Source organism: Atta colombica, unplaced genomic scaffold (assembly GCF_001594045.1).
Source record: "Atta colombica isolate Treedump-2 unplaced genomic scaffold, Acol1.0 scaffold69, whole genome shotgun sequence".
Lineage (NCBI taxonomy): Eukaryota > Metazoa > Arthropoda > Insecta > Hymenoptera > Formicidae > Atta > Atta colombica.
This window is the reverse complement of record NW_017259560.1, coordinates 245,637-266,647: the sequence shown is the minus strand read 5'-3', so window position 1 is coordinate 266,647 and position 21,011 is coordinate 245,637. Positions and strand designations below refer to the sequence as shown.

Genomic DNA, 21,011 nt, shown 5'->3' with positions numbered 1-21,011 from the left:
TATATATATATATATAGGATGTTTCATTTTAAAATGATATGGTCGCGAATCGATGATTTTATTGAAAAACTTTTCGAACGAACGTTGCATAGCTTGAAGGGGGACACATGGAAATATGGATTTGACCTTAAGTGACCTTGTCAAAATCAATCAGGTTATTAATATTTTTTTAAATGGAAATCTTTATTTTTTATTACATATTCTTGCAGCTTATCTGGAGAACTTTCTAAAATATTATCATTGAATACTTTCTGAGTTATGGAGCTTGAAAGTTATATCGCCGGCGTTATCCATGTACGCATGCGCGGGATTCTTACGCGCGCGTGTCTCCTCGATCTATTCACACTGCTTGACATACGCTCACGCACACGGAATCCAATCCTTCTGTTCGGTCAAGCTCGATTATCGACGAAGATCAATGGCGAATAGATCGCGCTGTGATTACAGCCGCGCTTCTTTTGCTCTTAGCAAGTTGTTGTTTCATGGCGGTTTTAATCGGCACGGAGTATGACAGAATAAATAGCTTTCCGATAGGAAAGAATGAATTATTTGATCCTATCACGTTAGTGGAACATTAGCAGCTGTTGCCGATTCTCGTCGTCCTGATAACTGAAAGTTAAGCTGCTTATAACACAGGTGAGAGAGGAAAAGGCCTCCAAATGTTCTCGCTCATAATGTCAATCATGGCGTCTCACGCAATGGCCGCTCCTTTCTTTCGTTGTTGCCTGACGGATAACTCAGGGTCACTCCACTAGTGAATGTCCAATGAATTGGCTCGGAACAGACTTATCTGACGATCCGTCCTGGGAAACCACACGACCACGCTTTGTCGTTCATTGTCGTGCCTGAACGAATGGTCTCAAGCAGTGTCTAGCAAGCATTATTTAATTACGCCTAATAAACGGCTCAGATGATGCCTCACGCACACCTCGTAAACACGGAGCCTGATGATCGGTTCAGGCCTGTAAACAATCTACAATCATGACATCATTTTAAAATATTATGCTTCCTTTATCTTATTAAATTTTATTTTATAAATAACTTCTCTGTAAAAAAAGTTTTTGTAATCATAGGTTTTCGTTATGATACCTTATCCAATATATTCACTTTTTTATTACTAATCTTTCGGTTCGCTTTCCGGTCAGCCAGATCCTCTACTCTTGTCCTTATCCCAACATCTTCTCAATTGAACGATTCAACTTTCCTCTTTTTCGTATAGCATTTTCTTTCAATTTATATTAATAGGCTTTTTTAAAGCTTTTTTTCAAAATAGCCACTTACAATTCAAATGAAATCGTTGACCTTGCCTTAGTTGGACGGATCAATGATCGGTCTTGCCTTATAATAAGTATTTTACGAAAAATACTTAACTATTATAGTGTTTTGGAAAGCTCTCGAGATAAGCTACAAGAATATGTAATAAAAAATAAATTTCTATTTAAAAAACATTAATGACCTTGACCTAATTTTGACAAGTCACTCAAGGTCAAGTCCGTATTTCCATCATATGTTCTCTTTCAAGCCATGCAACTTTCGTTTGAAAAATTTTTTAATAAAATTATCGATTCGCAAAATAATCGATCGTCATAAAATTATCGATTCGCAAAATAATCGATCATTTAAAATAAAACATCCTGTATAGTAGCATAATGCTAAAGTCAACGGTGCTGTAACTCGAAAACTTCATGAAAAAATATTTTATTATAGTGTTTTGGAAAGGCTCTCAAGGCCACAAGATATGCAATAAAATATGGTGGGTTCCATTAAAAAAATTCATGTTGATCTTGATTTGATCTTGGTAGTGCCCTCTATCTAAAATTCGTTATTTCCATCTTCTCTTTCCCCCAAAAGCTTTCCTATAACTTTCATATAAAATTTCTTGATCGTTCTTAGTTTCCGAAATATTCGCCTAAGGCGATTAAAATGCCTCATCCCATATAATATTATATGTACATATGCACGTGTGCGTGCGTGCATGTGTGTATGTGTGTGTACAGGTGTATTAAAAGTCTGGAAATGGTCGAATACCTCAAATGCAAAGCATTTTTGGGAAAAATATTTTAGACAAAAATTGTAGAGTTAAAAAACTCTATTCATTGATTACATCCATTTGATCTTGAGTGGCGTCGCCTAAGTCAAGTTAAGGTCAAATCGATTTTTTTAAATGGAACACTATTTTTAATGGCAGAATCTAATGTCTGATATTGAGAGCTTTTCAAAACATTATAATAATATTATTTTTTATTATACGTATAATTATACATATATTTATACGTACTTTTCGAGTTATAAGGCTTGAAAGTTATAGTACCGACATTAGCATGATGCAAGATGTCTTATCGACGGCTAAAATCTCTTAAATGTCGTTCAAGATCATGTGTCCTAAATAACATTTGCCAAGGCCACTGGAGATGTTCCTTTTATTTTCATTTTTGCATTAAAAATTCATTTCTATGTTAAAATGAAAATAAAAAGTATAATCTCCAATGGTTGTAATCTTGACAAATGTTATCCAGGATGTGATCTTTAATAGTATTCAAAAGATTTTAGCCGTTGGTCGGACATCTTGCGTAATGCCGGAATTACTGTAACTTTCAAAGCTTATAATTCGAAAAGCACTTAATGAAAAATGACTTTATTGTAGTGTTTTGAAAAGCTCTTAACATCAGCTATTACATTCTGCCATCAAAAATAAGGCGTTCCAAAAAAATCAATTTGACCTTAACCTGATCTTGGCGACGTCATCCAAGGTCAAATGTGATCAATGAATAGATCGTTTTAAATGCTATTATAATTTTTATTTAAAATATTTTTTTCAAAAATGCTTTGCTTTCGATATTTAGTTTCCAGACTTTTGATGCACCCTATACATTATACATACACGTATACAGAATGAACTATAATGTATGTCTCTACGTTATAGAAGATGTATAATCGATTATGGAAGCGAAAAGAACGCAAGAGAAAGAAAAATATTCATTTCCCATAGTAAAATGTAAGAACATTCGTTATAATTCACTCTGTACACATATTCGTATATCTCTCTCTGTGTATGCGTGCGCATGTGATAAGACACGATAGAATCTTGTGTTAAGTGAACGCGCAGCGCGACAACGCGAGGCAGCGTATATCTTTAAATCCACATAACTTATCATAAAAATCGTACAGAAATAAAAAAAACTCGTTTTGAAGATAAAAGATAGCACTTTAGACAAGATAGTGTAGAAAATAAAATTTCCTTAATCACAATTTCATTTTTAAAGTGCCAAAAACATCAATTTTTAACATCTAACTATCTCAATTTTCTCAAAAATGTGAGGTGATGAGCAAATTCTGAAAACAACATCGTTTTCAGTGTCAAAAAACTTTAGAAAAAAAACTACTTTAGAAAAAAAATACTTTAAAAAAAATGATGCTTCGCAAGCCAACGACAAAATCAATGTTCCACAATCTGAGACAAATTTCTTTATGTTGACATTACGGCTAAGATATGAATAGCATTTCATTAACGATATATCAAGAAAGTTAGCTACAGAGCGATTTTTTTAATAAAAAAAGACAATAAAAATTCATTCTGATTTCATCCGATGTGTGTTATAATACAGTTGAAATTATAGTACATAATATTATTTATTATAATTTTGCAAGGGTCAATTCGATCTGACTCTACACTGAAAAAAAATTCACAAAATTTGAATAAATATTTATTAAGATAGATAGTATCAATGAAGCCATTTATTTACAATACATAAATATTTGTTAAATTCAAAAAAATTAAATTTAGGTATCATTTGTTAAATCGAATAAATATTTATTTTCTATAAGCAATGGTCCCATTGGTACTATCTAAATATTTAATATTTATTCAAATTTCGTAAATTTTTTTTCGATGTATTGTATATGCGCCTTCGCGTCTTCATAAAATAACAAGTCAAAAAGATCTAATGTAATATTACTTCTAAGAGATAAATATCAGCATAAAAACATGTATCTGCATCGCGAATAAGAAGCATATTTATTATAAGACTCCTAACTAGTTGCGGCAGCCATGTTGGAATTGTGACGTCAGAAGCGAGGAATGACATGTTAATTTATGTTGCGTGCTATTTTTAAATAAAGACAATTTGAATGAAATGAAATAACGAGATCACTTTAAAATACTTGTAAAAATTGATGAAAACTGCCCTTTCTTCCCTTGAATCAGTAAATGATCGTAAAAGGCACGTAAAGTGAACACGTATATTCACACACGTAAAAACACACGATCCGAGCAGTTGAAACAAGTAAAATATACGCTTACATATAAAATTCCAAGATAATTTTAGTTTTCATTGATAATTACGACTTTGATAAGTACGAGACAAGTTACATTTTCACAATTAAGCAAATAATAACGAAAAGGCACGCAACATAAATTTCAAAACGTCATTTTTTCATGCCTATAAGTTTGACTATTTGTCGTGATACGCTGTTAACAAACAAGCATGAGTGTGCACGCCTGCGACGCGAGACAGCGAGCTCCTCATATTAATCGCTTGTTTCAAGCGACCGAAAATGCTTTCTCGGTCGCTCAGCGGCCCTAGGCATCAATAAGGGGCGGGAGAGATTCTAAATAACATAAGTTTTAATAAATTAGTAATAGTGTATACCTCCTCTTAATCCAGAATAGTATAAATTATGTTAAACGCAACAGTTTACGAGATAATTGTTTACGATTTTTCATGCGAGTTATATATAGTATACCTCCCCTTCATAAACTCGAGTAGCAAGAATAATTCAGTAGAAGTAGAATTTTATCGGAAAAAAATTATAAACCAGCATTTCTTTTTACGAAAATCTCGAAGTCATCAAAAAAGAAATGCGTATGTTCGAGACTTGAGACTTATAAAGAAAATATGCGCAAAAAAAATTGAATAGTTGCAAAAAGCGTTATTCGCTTATAAAACGAAAGATTGATTGAAAAAAAATCGAGTGTATAAAAAAATGTAGATACTCGAAACAATTACAAAATGAGACATGAAACATTAAAATCGATCTATTAGTTTAGTAGCAAAAAATAAAAAAAAAATCTTGGTGAAAAAATCCTTTTGTTCACTTGCTCTCTGTTCATTGAGAAACGCAAAGCTTTGAAATTCTCGTAAAATGTAATCTTCATAATGACAAATCCCTGAACAAACCTGAAATGTTCATTAGTTTTTGCCATTTGTTCAAATCTATCTGCGGAAAACTTAATTTCTTCATCTTTGAGCAGTCGCACAAGCGTTTACAGAAATGTAGCAGTTTACAGAGATGATTTTTCTTCTTCAAGAATTGCACTATCACATACATTTAATAACAAAACGATTTTTTGCAATTAAACTATTATAAAACGCCTTTAAAAAGAGGATATTTTTTTTCATATAAAAAAATAATTTCATTAATATGTCACGGTATATTAAATAGCCATGTGAAGCATTCGAAATCTGACATTTTTCTATGAATTTAAAAAAAAGATTACCCTCTGATTATTAGGAGCCAAGATAACAATTTTTTTCGAAAAAATCACTGTGGATCTAGTTTTTAAGATTAAGAATTCCGTCTAGCACCAATTTGTCAAGGAGGAATTGAATTTGCTGTTGAAAAATTCTCGAATTTTTTACTGCCGAAAAAATTTGTTTAAAACCATTGGAAAGTTGAAGAACGCGAACGAGACATTGCGCTGGGCGGAGAGAAGGAAGATCGATCCGCTCGGCAATTCGCGCAATATTTGATGCATCAATTTGCTAAATTTACATTTTCGCAGCAATAAATTGACGTAGAAATCTGATTTTTTTTTTATCTGGAGTAGCTCGACGAGATATTAGGTGTAGTAAAAAGAAATCCATTATTTTTCCATTCAATTTCATGCAAAAATAATGGATTTCTTTTTACTACACCTAATATAAACAAATAGCTTAACCAAATGTTTCGCAAAGTAATTGTAACCATGAAATTTTTAATTTTTTTTTCTTGAATTTTTATTTTTTCGGTTTATTATTGTATTAAAAAATCACGTTTGAGTATGGAGTGCATGTCTGATTAACAAATTTAAATCACATTAGCTATGTTTCTTTATTTACACTAACATTTGGCAAATTATTAATTCTTTATTTATATATATCATATTTGCATCTGCAATTAAATTCACAAAAACAATTTTGTGAATAACTGATAATTCCGTACATTTAATTATCCAATTGGACTTTTTACAGCATATTAAATAATTAATGTGATTTAAATTTGTTAATCAGGCGTTCCATACTCAAACGTGATTTTTTTAATAATAAATCAAAAAAATAAAAATTCAAGAAAGAAAAAATTTTCTAAAAACTAAAATTTCATTGATTACAATTCGAGATTTTTTTAAGCAAATTCAATTTTTCCTCGATAAATTGGTGCTAGACGAAACTCTTAATTTTAAAAACTAGAGCTACAGTGATTTTTTGAAAAAAAAATTGTTATCTCGGCTCCTAATAATCGAAGAGTAATCTTTTTTTTTTAAATACGTAGAAAAATGTCAGATTTCGAATACTTCACACAGCTAATTGATATGATGCATAGTAACAAAATTATTTCCATTTTTTTATACGAAAAAAGATATCTATTTTTTAAAAACATTTTATAATAGTTTAACTGCAAAGAATGTTTTGTTAAGTGTGATAATGCAACTACATGATAGTGCAACTCTTGAAGAAGAAAAATCCCTGTAAATTACTATGCGACTACTCAAAGATGAAGAAATTAAGTTTTCCGCAGACAAGTGAACAAATGGCTTTTTGTAAAAACAAATGAAAATTTCAGGTTTGTTCAGGGCTAGATTTGTTCGTCATTATGAGGGCTACATTTTACGAGAATTTCAAAACTTGGCGTTTAAATCTCAATGAACAGAGAGCAAGTGAAAAAGACCATTTTCGGTATTTTTTATTTTTTTTTCTATTGAACTAATAGATCGATTTTAATGTTCCACGTCTCATTTTGTAAATATTTCGAATACCTACATTTTTTAATATCAATTTCATACAATCAATATCTTTCATTTTATAAGCAAAAAACGTGCTTTTTGCAATTATATGATTTTTTTTCGTATATTTTCTTCACAAGTCTCGAGTCTCAAACATACACATTTTTTTTCTGATGGTCTTTCGAAACTTTCGTGAAGAGAAATGATGGTTTATAATTTTTTTCCGGTTAAAATTCTAGTTCTACTGAACTATTCTTGCTACTCGAATTTATGAAGGAGAGGTATACTATATATAACGCGTAAAAATGAAAAATCATAAACAATTAAACATAAACGTAAACTATTGCGTTTTAACATAATTTATACTATTTTGGATTAATAGGAGGAGTACACTATTTATTAAAACTTATATGTTATTTAGAATGTTCACCGCTCCTATTGATGCCTAGGGCCGCCGAGCGGCCGAGATTGCCGAGAAATTTCGCTTGAAACAAGTGATTAGTTTGAGAAGAAACTCACTGTCTCGTTCACTCTCGACGTGCCGCAGACAAGCACACGGACATAGATTTGTGCTTAAGTGTGTGACTACCGGTTTCACCAGACTGCCGTCTGATTCTGTGTCCTACCGTCAACGCAGAGTTCTCTCAATTCAGTCAAGGACTAAGGAGTCTTAAGAGCGAAATTCCAAAATTTTGTTTAGCAGGCCTCGTAGTTTCATAAAAAGTCAAAACAAGTTTTACGGTAAAAGATTTCTTCTACAAGATAATATATGGTAGAATTTTATAGAGTGTAGATATGTAGTTACACCGTAAATGAGGTGTATGAGTTAGAGCTTGTCACTCCCCTCAATCCTTAATAGATTTAAAGTTTTTCAAAAATTAAGTTTTGATGTAAGAAAGCCAAAGAAAAGACGTATTGATAAAAAACTTTTTCTGAATTTTTAAAATAAGTGCAGCTATAACAATTTGTCTAAACATAATTTGTCTGTACATAATTACCTCGACAATTTCTTCAAACTAATATGACAACACTAATTTTTAATTATGCATAAGATATGAATAATTTAAGATATATAAAATCAGAAATATTTTATTTAGGTGTCTTATATCATCGTTGGAATAAATTAAATGCTGCAGAGGAGATGTATAAGAAAGCACTACAATTAAAGCCGGATTTATACAGTGCAAAAGACAACTTGCAAAGATTGTATACATTAAAAGGATCAAATAAAATAACTTTGTTACACTAATATTTTACATTAAATATATATACTAATATGTATTTCAAATATATTTATACACATACATATGACGGATACATATATAAAAGTTTAAGATTTCTTAGGTCTTCTTATTATCGACATTAATTGTGGTATACAAGGATAACTATATGCTTTGAAATTTCCAACTTTTTTGCCGTCGACATAGTTATAAGATATGAAACATCTATTGCAAAAGTAACTTGTATCATGTGGTATTCTATCATGTTCTGTTACAATCCAATGTACATTAAATATTCCGCAATAGATGCAGTTTTTTCCAGAAACAGGTCTTATTTTTTCTATTCTTGGATAAGCAGATGACGTTAATACATCATCTACAGTTACCAACCTAACAAAAATAATTAATAACGTTTATTTAATAATTATTAAGTAAAAATGATATTAATAAAACTATAACTTACTATATTAATAAAAAATTATTTTTTTCAAATACAAGAATACGAATAATTATTTCCCATTTTTTTGAGCGTTAATATGATATCTCCCACACAAATTTCTCTATTACATTACAATTTGCAAAAGAGAGAAGGATTAATAAGATCATTTTTGGCCCGCTAATGATTTTCAAAAAACAATTTTTTTATCTTGATCATCAGGTCAAAAATAACCATTAAATGAGAAAAACTTGATCTATAAAGCTATAAAAAACTAATAATAAAGGCTTTATGAATAAATCAAAATTGTGTAACAATAGGAGCACGAAAATCAACACTGGTTTTTGTTGCGAAGTACCATTCTTTCATTTTCAGAAAAACAATAAATATTTCGATTTTTATTATTAGATCAATTTCAATATAAAAAATTACACAGACTCACAAAAAAAATACTGTGTGTTGGAGACCAGCAATTCTTATGTATTTTGAGTCGTTGAATATGAATCTGAACATCAAAATAGGATCATCCAGAATAAATTTTCAATCTAAAGCGAAAAAAATAACCTATTTTTAACCCATTTTTTTGCTCTAGATTGAAAATTTGCCTCGGAAAGTCCTATTTTTATGTCAGATTCATATTCAGCGATTCAAAATACATAAGAATAGCTGGATCTCCACTCCAGCACAGGGTACTTTTTTGTGGGCTTATCATTCAAAATACATATATAAAAATACATTCGCAAAAAGCTTCTACAAAATTATGTCAATCCTCCTCCTCCTCCTCTCTCTCTCTCTCTCTCTCTCTCTCTCTCTCTCTCTCTCTCTCTCTCTCTCTCTCTATGTGATTAATTAAACATTAATAATCTAAATCAATAAAACATGATTTTGAGACAATCAGTCGCAATCTTAGATATAGAACCTTCATATTACATGAAATCACGTATATAAGAAAAAAAATCAAATTATGGATTAAAGGCAAAGTGATACTAAATTATCGAATATTTATTTCCCTGTCCTTGAAAGTATGTCCACTCCACGAATTCTAGAGGGAATCCTCCTTCCCTGAATAGTTCTTTCTATCTATACAAATGTTGAATTATCTAAACAAACATTTCGTTAGATCATTGTGCTTCTTCTGTCACCGATGATTACTTTTATAAAAGAAATTGTATTAGGAAGGGTTATGAACCAAAATAACAAATTTAATATGATGTAATATGATACAAATAACATTAAATAAAAATAAAAATATGCCTACTTTAAACTAACGTTTCGACTCCAGATCATTACTTTTATAATAAAAAAACTTGAGAAAAGATAGAAAAGATAGTTATAATCAGATCATGTCAGACACATAGGTATTTTACTTTTGATGAGGTATTTTACTATTAAATATAAATTTTGACTTTGACTTTAAAATTTCTAAAGACATTTTTTTTCGATACTTATAATTTTTATATTTTTATGACTTATGTTTTATTATAGCTATACTAAATAGTTTAATATTTGAAGTTAAATTAATAATTCATAGGATTTGTGACTTTTATGCTAAATAATCATGATTATGCTAAATAATCACGATTATCGAAGAAAGTTTCTTCTCCTGGAAAACAATATTCAATACATGAAATTAAAGAGAAAATGGCTAGTACAAGTCAAGGACACAGATGGTATAGTGTGATAAATAAAACAAATTTTACAACATATAAGTAGTGTACTTTTGGTTCATTATTTGAACCATCTTCAGAATAATCCAAAATGATGATAAGTGTCAAACCATATAGATAGATCAATTGAAAGAAGAATGGATTTTATTATCGATCTCAAGAGTGAAAACTATGGCTAAGGAGATGCCAGAATTTAGAATATTAATCAGAAAATCCAAATCTCAAGCATGAATATCACTATAATTCAAACAATTTTTCTTAGCAAAATGAGATGAGATAAAGAGTTAATAACACAAAAAGAGACTCACCTTAAGATCTTCTTTACAGAGATCTAATTTACAGAGATGTAACAAAAATATATTCGTTCAATTACATTTAGTAAAATTACATTTAGTAAAAAGTTTAAAGCAATAAAAGTTAAAATGTAGTATTATGTCTAGTTTCTGTGACAGTCCGCTTATGACAAAGAAGTGACTATGACTAAGTGTCGCAGGTCAAACAAGAGACGTAAAATATGTTTTGGTTTCTTTGGATGTAGTTTTCCTCTTTACGAATGTTCCTATCGATCTAGCTATTAATAGCATTTCCATAAAATGGACTCACATGGCTAACAAGTAATATTCTCAAAAAAGAATTTATTGACGCTATTCAACTCATATTAAATTCTACTTACTTTAAATTTGAAGTTTTACAAACAAAATTTCGGAATATCTATGAATTCCCTTGTCACCGATAATTGCGGATTTGATGTTGTAGAACCTTGAGATCTGGGATGGAGGGGGGAGAAGGGGGGGCTAAGACAATTCATTTTCAGATACTTTTCTATTATAAATAGGTAGATGATATTACCATGACTATACCGATTGACAAAGTCGATTGCATTCAGATTTTTCAATTCCTTCAATAGGAGATTACAATTTACCATGGAAATAGGTGGTCAAAAACTTAATTTTTTGGACACAACTATCATTATTACGAAAGAGATAAGTGAATTCGATTGGTATCATAAACCATCTGAATTATTTATCTAGCATCCAGATTTCTAAAAGGGGACATGATAATAAGCCTGGACACACTTTCCTTTATTCACATTCTAGATTTCACGAGAAAAATTTTAATTATATCATATGTTTTTTTTCAGAAAACGAATACTCTTTAAAATACATATTTGAAACAATTAAAAAACGTCTTAGATATCTTTTTAATAAAGATTTTTTTACAGAACGAAAAATAAAATAATAATAATAATAACATATAGTCGACCACAAGTAGTTCCTTGTGATGCCTTATCTTCTATTTGCTCTGAGAAATTCATATTTAAGAATTTTAATTTTATGGTCTTTCATAGTTAAATAAATTACATAAATTTATTAAGGACACTAAATGAAAATAACAATATAATATATAAAATTAATATATAAAATTTCATGTTTAAATGTAATGCATCTTATGTAGGGCAGACCAATAAATAACTTCATATTGGAATATATTAGATACATAAATAGAAATATAACACATTTGGTCATCACTGACCGAATAGGATTCATATGACCATGATTTTGACTGGAATAATGTTAAAGTATTTGATTGTGAAAAATGTTATAATAAAAAAATTCGCAGAAGTGCTACATATTACAGCAAATCAATCAGGTTTAAATTTATAATCGGACATAGATTGTTTACACCACTTATCTATTATCGAAGAATTATAACATTTTTCATACATATATTTATATATTTTATGTCTCTTGTTTGACCTGCGACACTTAGTTCTTTGTTATTTATAAGCGGACTGTCACAGTAACTAGACATAATACCATATTTTAACTTTTATTGCTTGAAATTTTTTACTAAATATAATTTTTATTGAACGGAACCAATGAATATATATCTTTATATATCTCTGTAAATTGTGGATCAGGGTGAGTCTTTTTTTGTTATTAGCTCTTTATCATGCTTGAGATTTGGACTTTCTGATTAATTCTAAATTCTGGTAGTTTTTCTTAGCCAGGGAGTTTTCACTTGATCGATAATAAAATCCATCTTCTCTCAATTAATCTACCTATATGGTTTGACGCTTATCATCACTTTGAAACATTCTGAAGATGGTTCAAATAAAGAACCGAAACGTTAAGTGAAGAATATATATTAAATGTTGTAAAATTTGTTTTATTTATCACGCTACACCATCTGCGTTCTTGACGTAGATAGTGTATCCTCGTATCAGTCGTTCTCTCTTTAATTTTTTTAAATATTTGAGAGTCCGAATTATTATTATTAAGACTCAATACTTAAAGATAGTTTTTGCACGCATAGGCCGCAAGTATATTGAATACTGATAACAACTGTTTTAATTCAATCACACAATGATAAAAAATTAATGCGATTTTGTAGAACCTTTTTTGCGATTGTATTTTTATATATGTATTCAATGATATTTAAATATTAAGTCGTATTATATTTGAGTCATATTGAATCATATTATAATAAAAATCGAAACATTTATTGTTTTTCTGATAATTAAAGAATGATATATGTAGATTAGTTTCGCAACAAGAACTAATACTGGCTTTCATTTCCTTTTACACAATTTTGATTAAAGTCATAATTATTATTCGGATAGCCAGTAAATTTTGTTTATGTTTATAATTTGTCATAATAATATAATTATTAATCTATATAATTAATAATATAATTATAATTATAATTAATTATAATTAATAATGTAATTAATCTATATACTACTATGCAAGATTAGGAAGTAATGTTATTTGTAACACTGTTATAATTTTCATTACTTTTTCGATAATGATCATTATTTGTTTTCTATTTGTAACGATAACAAATTAAGTCGTTACTTTTATTATTACTTTAATTTTTTATTATCTTCATAACTATTCAATAGATCGCATTATTTTCACAATTAGCTATAAATATTTTATAATAGAAATATAAATATCGACAAATGTTTTGCACTTCGTATCTTAGGCTATTATACTTACTGCCGATATTGAAAATCTAATATAATCTAATATATCTATGGACATGATCCAATTGCTGACAACGCTTGTGAGCATCGTTTATCTTCGTTTAATATTTGATAAAGAACAAGGATGAAATGATTTTTAAGCGTTGTAAGCGTGAATCGCGGCCTATATGTAACATGAATTATAAATTGTTTAATATCAACTAAAGAATACTAGAATATATTCTTAATAACAACATCAAAAACAATGTTTAATAAAAATTTTTTTCTGCGTTTGTAAATTATAATTTCCTAATAATAAGCATGTATAAAAAAAATAAAAATATTAATATAAAAAATTATTAAAGCATTATTAGATAAATTTAATATAAAGAAAAACTTGTTGTAGAGACCAACTTAAAATATTAAGTTTTAACATTGATTTCACAATTAACTATTAATTAATGTCATTTTTAAATTTAATATACTTTAACATTACAAAAAATAATGAAGAAAGTAACCACTTTCTAAGTAAAGTAAACACTTTATTTTTAACATTGGTAATTGATAACGGTAACATATTACTTTTTATAAAAAGTAACGGTAATGTGTATATTATGGGTTGGCGATTAACACTTGTCCGATTATATTTCAGTCAATTACGATGTAGTGATTGAAATAGATTAGTGATTGAAATAGATTAAAATAGATCCGAGTAACCGTCAATTATATTCGTCAATCCAGTCTGATATTCTCATTACGATAATGCGTTAGTTTTATGAAGTAACATTTCCAATCCTGCTATAATATTATATCTACATTCTAATCGTCAAATTTTGAACAATTATCATCAGAAGATGCTTAAAAATTATGATCGTAATGTTTAAGGCTACTAATAATTGTTGCGATTATATTAGATCGTGATACAAGTAAGAAATGACATGTTAACTTTTGTTACGTCATTTGTACATAAAAACAATGTGGATAAAACGAAATAATGAGACTGCTTCAAAACACTTGGAAAAATGGATTGAAGCTCTTATCTCTCCTGGTAAAAGATAATAAAAGGCACGTGAAAGTAGTTTACTTCGTAGTCTATTTTCACTTTTAAGTGTCTTTTATGATTTGCAAAAAGAAATTATATTTCGTTTTATCCAAATTGTCTTTAATTTACAAATGATATACAACAAAAAAGTCATTTCTCGCTTATGGCATCACGATTCATGTAGAAGCCTTAATAACATCCAAAAACTTTATAAATAAAAAATCTATTAAAAATAAAATGAAAAAAATAAAATTTTTTTTTAATGTTAAAAATCTTTACAATGATTCTTAACGCGGTGATAAAAGCTTTATGATGGCAATAAATTTATTAGTCATGAAAAGTATTATAATTGGTACATCTAGACTAATTATTAATTGTGATTTTAGCGATTAAATTATTTTCATATTTGATGATTATTTTTTATATTCTCAATAATCACATAATAAAAAATTATTTATTGAAAATCCTGAGCAAACCAAAGACGCCTTTATTGACCCTTCTCCTTTTGGGATAAAAGAAAATTATTTTAATATTTTTTTGTCATATGGGTGATTCTAAAAAAACTGAAATTTTTGCATGCTATACTTTTTAAATACGTTTAAATATGTTAAAATTGTGTTCCTCATAAAGAAAGGTTATAACATCTATCTATATCTATATAGGCAACCAATAAACAACAATTTATTTACGTCTAAAAATAAACTTCTATACATGAAAACCTAAGTCCCTTAGAGTGTTACACACAATTATGAAATTTATAATACAATCCATGTTTATAATATAAATTTAAAGTTATTTATTAACTTTTTTGCTTTATATATATTCTACATTAGTCATACTTATCATTCACATTTTTTTTGATTTTATTCGATTAAATTTTATTTACAAAAAAATGCCATCAAACTTTGTCCAGGTTTAAATGTAAAGGCCATGATACATAAAATAATTTAAGATGTAAGATCATAACGTAGCTTACAATAAATAGTAGAATCCAACATGATGATTTCCTTGCTTAAGTCTTATGTCTTAAGTTTTTGTATGTGCCAAGGCCTTAAAATTGTTCCTAAAAATATGTATTTACAGTATCAGCAAAGAAACGATTTTCACATGTTTAATAAATACGAAATAAGGTTAGTTAAACTAGTAACCTACGTTTTGCAATTATGCTACGCCGTATCTTCGCTGCGAAAAAAGTGCTAAGCCACTCATCACATCAGTTCTCTAATATGTATTACACTTCAAGTTTATTATTTTTATTAGATGTACAACTTTGCTTCCGCCGTTTTCCTATAGATGGTTTTAGCGGTAAGTGATGGTCGAAATAAATAGATTATAGACGTCATACAATAAACTTGGGCATCTGTCAACCCCATAGAAACATTAATCGATTTGTGTCTGCATCATAAAGTTATTCTCGATTGAAAATGTCAGTTTACGAGCCAAATTCTCGTCATTTGTGGGAGGTTTTAATTTTTTGCTTCAATATGAAGAAATCTGCGGCTGAGGCTCATCGAATGCTCTCAAATACTTATGGTGAGGCCGCTATTAGTGAAAGAACGTGTCGTGAGTGGTTTCAACGCTTCAAGAACGGTGATTTCGTCGAAGACCGGCATAGCGGTGGAAGAGAGAAGGTTTTCGAAGATGCAGAATTGGAGGCATTACTTGAGCAAGACTCGTGTCAAAATCAAGAAGAATTGGCACGATCATTGGGAGTGACTCAACAAGCCATTTCAAAACGCCTCAAAGCCATGGGAATGATTCAGAAGCAAGGAAATTGGGTGCCGTACGAATTGAAGCCGAGAGATGTTGAACGGCGTTTGTTTGCTTGTGAACAGCTGCTTGAAAGGCAAAGACGGAAGGGATTTCTGCATCGCATTGTGACTGGGGACGAAAAATGGGTTCATTACGATAATCCCAAGCGCAGAAAATCATGGGGAGTTCCCGGCCATGCTTCCACGTCGACGGCCAAACCGAATATTCACGGCTCCAAGGTCATGCTCTGTATTTGGTGGGATCAGCTCGGCGTAGTGTATTATGAACTGTTAAAACCAACTGAAACAATCACAGGTGATCGATATCGAACGCAATTGATGCGTTTGAGCCGAGCATTGAAAGACAAACGGCCGCAATACAACGAGAGACACGATAAAGCGATTTTGCAGCATGCTCGACCCCATGTTGCGAAAGTGGTCAAGACATACTTGGAAACGTTGAAATGGGAAGTCCTACCCCACCCGCCGTATTCTCCAGACGTTGCTCCCTCTGACTATCACTTGTTTCGATCAATGGCACACGGCCTGGCTGACCAGCACTTCCGGTCTTATGAAGAAGTAAAAAATTGGATCGATTCGTGAATAGCCTCAAAAGATGACCAGTTTTTTCGACGCGGGATTCGTACGCTACCCGAAAGATGAGAGAAAGTAGTGGCCAGCGATGGACAATACTTTGAATCATAAATGTATAACCAGTTTTTTACAATAAAGCCTCGAATTTCGGAAAAAAACGGCGGAAGCAAAGTTATACACCTAATACTAAATTTTGTTTAATGTAACATGAATATAACATTGTATTCAATTTGCTTTTTGATATCAGAATGAAATATTAATTTAATTTAAAATTATTTTAATTTAATTTCAAAATTTTTAATTCCCTGTCAAAAAGTATGAGAGAGAACTGAAAAATGTACCAGGAGACTAGTAAAAGTTTATATATATCTACTGTATCTATTTGTATAGAGATCCCAAAATATCCTTTTAAGAACTTTCTTTAGAACATTATAAGACGAAAATCTTAATACGAAAATGTCGAGACTATAATAATTTTTTAATTAATAACGATTAAAGTTTACTAATCACGAAGCTGGTATTATGATAGATATTGATATTTCGCGCGCTCAGGCATGACGATATGACAAGTGGTGAAGATGCTTCAGAGCTCTCTCAATACCTTCAAGATTATTACATAAATATGCAAGGACATTTTTATTAAGAAATTATAATATACAAGTTTTAAAAATGTAATTGACTGATGTTTTAATATTATTTGTTTGAATGATTTAATTAATATTGATTTAATTTATTAATATTTATTATTTAAAATGTATATTTCAAAAACATACTTTTTCATGATATATCGTTATATTTGCAATTGAAATTACTTCTCGTCAATTAAATTGGACTTAATTTAAGAATACAGCAATAGACGTTAATAGAGATTTCACGGAACCTTTTCAATACTCATTCAGCGTCGTGATGTTTAGCGATAAGGCCGTAGTACAGACTTTTGCATAACGCACAGTGCATAAGCGAATCAACTAATCAGAATCTTTCCTTTCCTCCCATTCCATGGAAAAGGATTTCGATTGGTTGATTCCCTTGCTCTTATTGTGCAAAATTCTATCCGTCAAAGAGCGAACGCGGCCGACCACTTGACGGCGCGAACTTTACATGCCATAGCTGGATGGTTTCAAAGGCTCATTCAAAAACTATTAACACTTCAACATTTTGCTATTAATATTTTCTACAGTTTTTCATGAGGAATACATACATGCCGTCTCCTGCGGTTGGTCTGGATCACTCTGTACATAGAGTGTCTCAAAATAATCGCCAAATAATATCATAGGCAGATAGAGCAGACTAAACTGAGTTGAAAAGTCCTCTACCATTTTGCAATTTTCGCAATAGTTAACAAGATATTAATTATTAAAAAGTATCGAAAATTGGTTTTCAATATTCTTTTACTTAAACACTAACTCTACAGAAAAACTGCGAGATAAAAATTATTCATTTTCTTCTTATAGAAGTTTTTCAAAATTTTTTAAGAATTTTTTAATACCGTATTTTCTCATGTTAGTAAAAAAATGCAGTATTAAAAAATTGATAAAAAATTCTGAAAAAATTCTTAGAGCTCTATGAGAAGAAAATAAATAATTTTTGTCTCTTACAGTTTTTTTGTAAAGTTAATAGTATTTGTGTAAAAAATTATTGAAGATCAATTTTCAACAATTTTTAGTAATTAATATCTTGTTAATCATTGCGAAAATTGCAAAATACAAGACTTTTCGAAACAATTTAGTTCATTCTATCTGTCCATGAAATATTTGGCGATTATTTTGGGACCCCTTCTATATTATCGTTAGATTATCATGATATTATTATATTATTTGTTTGGCTGCTTTTGTGACAAAACTAACATATCCTATGGAACATTTTAAATGTACTACATTTCATAAATTCAATGGAAACAAAATGTATGTGAACAAAATTACTATTAAATAATTCCAATTTTTTGAGAATCACCAATAGCATGGCTATAATGAAGATATATGGCGTATTGAAGAAGTTTTATTATAGTTAACACTATACCGTCCGCTAGCATCACGTTGATATAACGAAACTATTAGATAAATGGCGACACCACATTGAATGTCGCATGCAGTCATCGAATAAATACTAGTCACATATCGTTGTGTAAGGCAACAATTAGTTACAAGAGACACAACGATCATATTAACAAATTTTTGTGCGGACATTAGTATTAAAATTAAGTTAAAAAGTCGATCTTTGTCGATTATGATACATTTAATTTTGATTACAATAAAATAATTTCCAATATATGTTGTAGTTGTAATATAAATACATTAAAATACATTAAAAGACATTAAAATAGCTATTTTTTTATCTTTATTCGCAAATTTCGAAAAATTATAATACGTAATAGAGTAATGGCCGCAGCACAGATTCTTGCATAATGCATAATATATAGTGCATAAGAGAAATTAACCAATCGAAATTCTTTTTTTTCATGGAATAAGAGAAAAGGAAAGATTCTGATTAGTTGATTTCTTTATGCAAGAATTTGTGCTGCGGCCATAACTTGACAAACAAAATCATATTCAATGTCCAAAAACCTGGTGATGATTATTTCTATTGCATTTTTTATTTTTTTTTGTATATTATTAATATAAATATCATGATGAAAGAAGACAAGACACATAACGGCACAATTCAAAGCAATCAAAGTCTAGTCAATCAAATTTGGGTCCTACTGCAGCCCTTAAATCTCATCTATCTTTTTTCACTATGATAAATACATTAGTTGCGTACTTCATAGAAATCACGAAAAAATTACAGAAGCATTATCTGAACATAATTCTACATTCTTTTTAAATAATTTTACGCTAATACAATTATTAGAAGATATTAAATGTTATTATTTAAAAAGTTATTACGAGGAGCATCCCCAGTAAAGAAAAATGGATTAAAATAAATTCAAATTTTATTTATCTGAATTCATATTTTAAATAATAAAAATTTTTTTGTTACAATGGGATTAACTTGAATTTAACTGAATTTATTTGAATTGAAAAACTACATTTCATATTCAGAATTTTGTTAATTTGGATTTGCTTTAGATTTTTGTGATTTTTCATAATCATAATTAATTACAAGTATTCTTTCTTTTGATATTTCTTTGTATAAAACCAGATTTATCTTGAATCGCAATTAATTTAGATCCGCGGTTTTAGCGTTAAAATTGAGTTAATTTAAGTTAAATAAAAAGTTAACTTTGAAAATACTTTGAAAAACACTTTTATTAAATCAGAGTACCCTAATTTTTCTTAAAATCAAATTATTTTAAATAACAAAATATTACAATATAGATCATCAAGTAAGAATTTAGCAAAATAAATATGGTGAAAATGCCCTTTTTAAGCTGACCTTTTTTTCTAAGGTAACATTTTACAAAAAACTTACATATCAAATTTTAGATTTTTATATGAGACCAAGTTAAAGCAAAAAAATGATTTTTTTACAATTTTCCGATTATTACATTTACTAAAAAAAAAATCAAATAAAATTCTGAAAAAAATCTGAAACTTTGGATATCAATGAGGATATTTTTTTAATTCTTTTTTTTTGTGTAAATTTCGATTTAAAAAAAAATGAAAATAACTTTAAAAAAATTTTTCACCCTTACTACATTGATCTATCATCTTAAAAAATTGCATATGAAGCTGTTTAACTTCTTACCAAAATATATTTTTTCAGATTGTTTTAAAAGGTGGGCCACATTGAAAAAAAATTAAATTTATATTTTCTCGTTAATTTTTTGAAAAAATTAGTGATACAAATAGTTTTTATCAGCTCTCTAATATTTTTTTCTATAAAATTTTTTCTATAAAATTCTATATTGAAATGTTTTGCTAATCACAAGTTGAAAGTTAAATTATTTTTCAATTTTTAATAATTCCATAACATAAGATTTTCATTTTACAAATCACTGGTTTGAAAAGCAGTTATTTTGATTCAATTGATATTTATATTCATTTTGACAAATGTATTTAGTTCTCATCATTATCATCATTAATTATTAGATAAACAATAAAGAAGAATATTCAAAATAGTAATAATGTAATCTTCTTACAAACTCTCAAATTTAAAAATAAAAAATTCAAAAAACCAGGGCGTATGAGAGTGGCAGTTATTATGCAAAATATAAACTTAAATCTTTATTAAAAAAATATACCATAGTATGTTTCGGCTCACTTTTAAGTCATGAAACGTACTATGGTTTTTTTAAATAAAGATTTAAATTTACATTTTGCAACTATCACGCTGACTCTCATTCGCCCTGGTTTTTTGGACTTTTAAGAATATTCAAGCCTATAACGGTTGAAGCTAAATCTTTAATGCTTAA

The 21,011-nt window shown here is 29.1% G+C and overlaps 2 protein-coding genes across 3 annotated transcripts in view; one reads left to right on the top strand and one right to left on the bottom strand.

Moving 5' to 3' along the window:
* Positions 1-8,228, top strand: part of LOC108692311 (transmembrane and TPR repeat-containing protein 4) — a 33,576-nt gene extending 25,348 nt beyond the window's left edge. For both annotated transcript variants that reach the window (XM_018200506.1, XM_018200505.1), the window contains exon 12: positions 8,077-8,228. In XM_018200506.1, the coding sequence (XP_018055995.1) occupies positions 8,077-8,228 (152 nt within the window). The remainder of the gene's footprint in view (positions 1-8,076) is intronic.
* A 68-nt stretch (positions 8,229-8,296) lies between these two features.
* LOC108692313 (snRNA-activating protein complex subunit 3) overlaps positions 8,297-21,011 on the bottom strand; it is an 18,893-nt gene continuing 6,178 nt past the window's right edge. The window contains exon 5 of the mRNA XM_018200507.1: positions 8,297-8,589. Within this exon, the coding sequence (XP_018055996.1) occupies positions 8,310-8,589 (280 nt within the window). The 3' untranslated portion in view covers positions 8,297-8,309. The remainder of the gene's footprint in view (positions 8,590-21,011) is intronic.